Raw genomic sequence first — 4,911 nt, 5'->3', positions numbered from 1 at the left:
ATGTAGCTTTAATTTTACTATTGCAACTAGAGATAAGTAGGAGCAGGACTTTCCTGTGAGGTACCAAAAAATATTTTTGGTCTTTATTTAATAATGTGAGGTAAAATTTATGTTTTGAAGGAATTTTCACATGATTGATCTAAGTACCGTTTTTATAGCGAGCGGTATGAGGTGCTTAATACATTCCTCATCCATAACCGACTCCCGAATTTATTTTTTTTCCTGAGTAGATCAATCCTTATTTTTTAAATTGGCTTTTCATGTTTTCCCTCTAAAAAACTTTGATGATGACTCCAATATATTTATTTGTATTATTCTCGTTGCGCTCATAAAAGGGGGTATCAACATCTATTAAAACTCAATTTGATCCCTCCTTGTATTCTAACGAGCCTACCAATCACAGTTGTTGCGGTAGTTATCATATTCAAACTGAAACAACTTCTCCCAAAAAGAATAGATGTCACTCCAATTGATTTCTACTTTCTAGTAAGGGTTGTTGGCTGGATGGATGCCTATTTAAAGGCACTAGGCATTCGTATTGGAAAAATACAATCGCATAACATTTTCCACAACTTTCTATACACTTTAGCAACAACTTGATCAAACTTTCTGAAAATTCTGAAAAATTGTTTAAGTGTGTTTCTTCCAAGTTTCTGAACTTAAACTTTTTCATTAGAGACATTTTAGTATTTGTGTATTACTTATAGTGATTAACACATAAGGATTGAGAGGTGAATTTTTATACAATCTTCGTAATCCTAGCGTTAGATATAACATCTTCATGTAAATTTCATCGTAGAGTGTAGTGAAATGGGAAGAGTGAAATTTAGAAGTGGTGTACTTCTAAATCGTCAGTTTTGGTGAGTGTAATTTGAGACAAAGTCTTAGGGTGAGTTTTGTAATGATTGACATTCATTATAGTAAAATCTCTTTTCCTTATATTATTTTACATTTATGTACTTGATTTTTGTATACTAATTATTATGTTGCACCTTTACTCTTAAACATTTCTGAAGTTGCAAAAATCTACATTAAGTATAAATAACCAAAAAATTAATTCACCCCTCTTAATTTGTCGTCTTAACTTACAAAAATAATATAGTTAAGATTTGAGTAATATATTTGTTTAACTAGTTTTATTATTTTATAATAGATTTTAAGAAAGTAAAATTTTATAATAGATTTTAAGAGAGTATAATGTTTGTTCTGAAATTATTTAAACACCATTTTATAAAAAAAAAATAAGAAATAACAAAATAACAACATAAATAAAGTGATGCATGTTGAAGTCCGAAAATTTTATAATGGGTCTAACTCTTTCACTAGAATTTCCTTCACACATAGAACAAATCCTTAAGACAATAATTTAAAAAAAAAATTAGGCAAGGATGAAACTACACCCACAAATATATTAAAAGAGCCAAGTTACAAGGGAGCCATTACAAGTCCCTAAACCTATAGTTAGGAAGGAGTAATTTGTTTCTATTAAAATTAGACTAAATAAAAGAAAGAGGACAATTCCACCACGAATCAGTCCTAGAATTCACTCCAAAATTAGCCAACTTGTCAGCGCAAGCATTCCCTTCTCTAAATATGTGAGAAACTCGGACTTGCATACCCAACATAGTGTTCCTGCACTTGTGCATTAGGTTGCTTAGCTTCCAAGGAACCATCCTACTACCCATGAAAATTTCCGCCACCCAAGTTGAATCACACTCCAGCCAAATCAAGTGCCAACCTTTCAAGTAGGCAACCTGAAGAGACAAAATTGCAGCAAGAACTTCAACATAGAGAGAATCTTGAATAATGAAGTAAGAAGCAAAGCAACCCAAGCAACCACCATGTTCATCCCTAAAAATAGCACTTTCCCTGCATGCCCTAGAAAGCCCTTAGCTGCACCATCGGAATTAATTTTCACCCATCCAGGTGAAGGGAGATTCCAAATAACCTCATATATTCTAGGAGTCTTGTTGTAGTTGCATTTGACATTGAAAGCTCTGAGGATTGAGAATTCGGTCATTGAAGGCCTTGCACGAATCTTAGAAAAGTTTCTTTTAAAGGAAGTATCCATTTTGATATTTACAGTTGCTTGAGCAGTGGAGATTGCCATATTCTCAAATCTGGCTTTGTTCCTACAATACCAGATAACAGAAATTGAGTTAATATTGTCAGGCACCAAGACCTGCTTCAATTGAGGGCTCCACTTGTTAGAGATTGTCAATAGGCTTTGAATGGAAGAATTGTCAAGGTTGAAACCAATTTGGTTGCTTAACCAGTTCTAGTTAGCAGTGACAAAAGTGCAGTTAAAGAACAGATGATTAGATGATTCTTCACTAGACCAGCACAAGTTGCAGATGGAACCCAAACACATACCCCTAGCATTCAAATTCTCATCAGTTGGCATTCTATTATTGTAGAGCCTCCATGCAACAAAAGATTTTGAGGGGGGATTGAGATTGACCAAATATGCTTGCACGAATTATGTTGAGATTGAGCAGGCTTGGTGAAGAGATAAGCCTCTTTCATAGTTAGGATTCCATCACTAGAGTGCAACCAAGCCAACATGTCATCCATAGAGGCATTAGATATTGGAGTCTTAACTATTTGTTGACACACAAAAGATTGACCAAATATGCTTGCACGAATTATGTTGAGATTGAGCAGGCTTGGTGAAGAGATAAGCCTCTTTCATAGTTAGGATTCCATCACTAGAGTGCAACCAAGCCAACATGTCATCCATAGAGGCATTAGAAATTGGAGTCTTAACTATTTGCTGACACACTTCAGGGTGCAGCCTAGCCATCCAAGATGGGATTATCCATGAAGAATCATGAATGAAGTTAGCAACCTTAGCCAATAAAACAGAGGAGATTGGATTAGGGATACCAAGGAGATCAGTTAAAGGATAGCCCAACCAATTGTCCAACCAATAGTTTATGTTGTTCCCATTACCCAACAACCAGATTGAGTTCTCCATGATCAAATGCCAATACCTTTTTACGCCTGGCCAGACAGAGGACTTCATGTAAGTGGATCTAGACTTTGAAGATTTACAAAATCTCTTCTTATAAAAGGTTGCCCATTCCTGAGAGGATGAGCTCATATCTCAAGCAAGTTTGAGAATGGCAGCCTGATTCATAGTTGTGATTGATCTTAAACCAAGACCATCCTTTTTGATAGGAAAACAACCTTATGCCAAGCAACAGCAACAAGCTTTTTGACATGAGTGTTCCTAGAACAGATGAAATTCCTTATGCAATTGTCCATCATCTTTAGTAAATTGACAGGACAGCTATAGAAATGAAAACTATAAACTAACATGTTGTGGATTATAGATTTAACATGTTGAGATGCAAGACCCTTTCCATTTAGCCAACTTGTTAACAATTTTGTCTGCTATTGACTGCAAGTGAATAGCTTTTGGTTTTCCTTTGAACAAAAGGACACCAAGATAATTGAAGGGCAAGTGGTTAGTTCCAAATCCCAGCCAGTTAGTGAGATTGACAATTTTCCTAGCATTTGCTTGAGTAGAGTAAAACTTGCACTTGTCAAGGTTTAAGCATTGACCCGAGATTTTAGCATAATCAATGAAAAGACCCTTTATAGCTAACAATTCTCTTTTGGTGCCTCTACAAAAAATTAATATTTCATCAGCATAAATAAAGAACATGACTAGGAGTGACAATCCTAGGACCAGGAATTGTGCTAATTCTCCCACTTTCAAACAAATTAGATAAACCTTTGCTAATCACATCTTCAGCCAAACAAAATAGAAGGGGGACAAAGGATCACCTTGCCCAACCCTCTCTTGCAACTGAAAACCCCCACAGATTGAGCATTAACAGAAATGGACAATTTAGCAGAGTTAGGAATCACCTCTACCCAATTTATAAAGGAGTTAGCAAATCCAAAAGTCTTAAGGGTGTCCATAAGGAACATCCAATCAATAGTATCCAAAGCCTTTTTGACATCCAACTTGATTGTTAAGTTACCATCAAAGATCTTGTGATCAAGGAGATTAATTGCTTCAGAAGCAATACAAATGCAATCTTGGATATGCCTATCTTTGATGAAGCCCCTCTGCTGATTTGAAATAATTTTTGGTGCAATTATTGCAAGCCTGTAAGCCAAAACTTTAGTGATGATTTTAAATTGAAAGTCTACTAAAGCAATTGGCCTAAAATCCTCAATTTTATCTACACCAGAGAACTTAGGGATTAGAACAATATTGTTTGAATTAAGATTAGGAAGGATCCATCCCTGGATGAAGAATTGAATCACTTATTGGCAAACATCATGACCAATGATATCCCAAAATTCCTGGAAGAAACACCCTCCAAACTCATCAGGGCCAGGGACACCCTCCTCATTCATGGCAAAAACAACAGCTTTAATCTCATCCTTCGAAGGAATTGTGGAAAGCATTGTGTTATCCTCCTCAAAAACTAGATGAGGAATTATAGAGTTGATGAGATAGATAGGATGAATTTCATTCTCTCATGCATACAAGTTGGTGAAGTAGTCTAAAAAATGATTTGTAATTTCCTGTTGATCCAACAAAGGGGTTTCTCCATTTCTAAGCATGGACATAGACTTAGTAACGTACCTGATTTTTGAAATTTTATGAAAGTAGTTTGTGTTCCTATCACCACTAATCTTCCAACTCAATCTGGATTTCTTCCTCTAAAACTCCTCCTCGGAATTTAAAGCAGCCAGCGGATCCTTTTGAGCATGCTCCTCTTGAGCCAGAAGGAATTCATTTTGGCCCTCAGAAGTGAATCTCTGTTGGATAAGCTCCATTGAAGCTAAGGCATTCTTGACCATTAAGTGAATGTTTCCAAAAACCTCTTTATTCTAGATTTTTAAAATAGCCTTAAGCCCCTTGAGCTTTTTGGACAGGACATACATAGG

At 35.7% G+C, this 4,911-nt stretch overlaps 1 protein-coding gene across 1 annotated transcript; it reads right to left on the bottom strand.

The window, feature by feature from the left end:
- LOC109343269 lies at nucleotides 1,497–4,425 on the bottom strand. Its single transcript, XM_019581526.1, has 7 exons — nucleotides 4,294–4,425; nucleotides 3,803–4,260; nucleotides 3,378–3,629; nucleotides 3,190–3,292; nucleotides 2,628–3,085; nucleotides 1,865–2,132; nucleotides 1,497–1,754 (listed from the first exon to the last, which is right to left on the bottom strand). The coding sequence occupies exons 1-7, from the start codon at nucleotides 4,423–4,425 to the stop codon at nucleotides 1,497–1,499; spliced, it is 1,929 nt and encodes a 642-aa protein (XP_019437071.1).

The sequence above is a fragment of the Lupinus angustifolius genome, chromosome LG01 (assembly GCF_001865875.1).
Source record: "Lupinus angustifolius cultivar Tanjil chromosome LG01, LupAngTanjil_v1.0, whole genome shotgun sequence".
Classification (NCBI taxonomy): domain Eukaryota; kingdom Viridiplantae; phylum Streptophyta; class Magnoliopsida; order Fabales; family Fabaceae; genus Lupinus; species Lupinus angustifolius.
The sequence above is the reverse complement of the archived record's forward strand: the minus strand, read 5'-3'. Positions and strand labels throughout refer to the sequence as shown.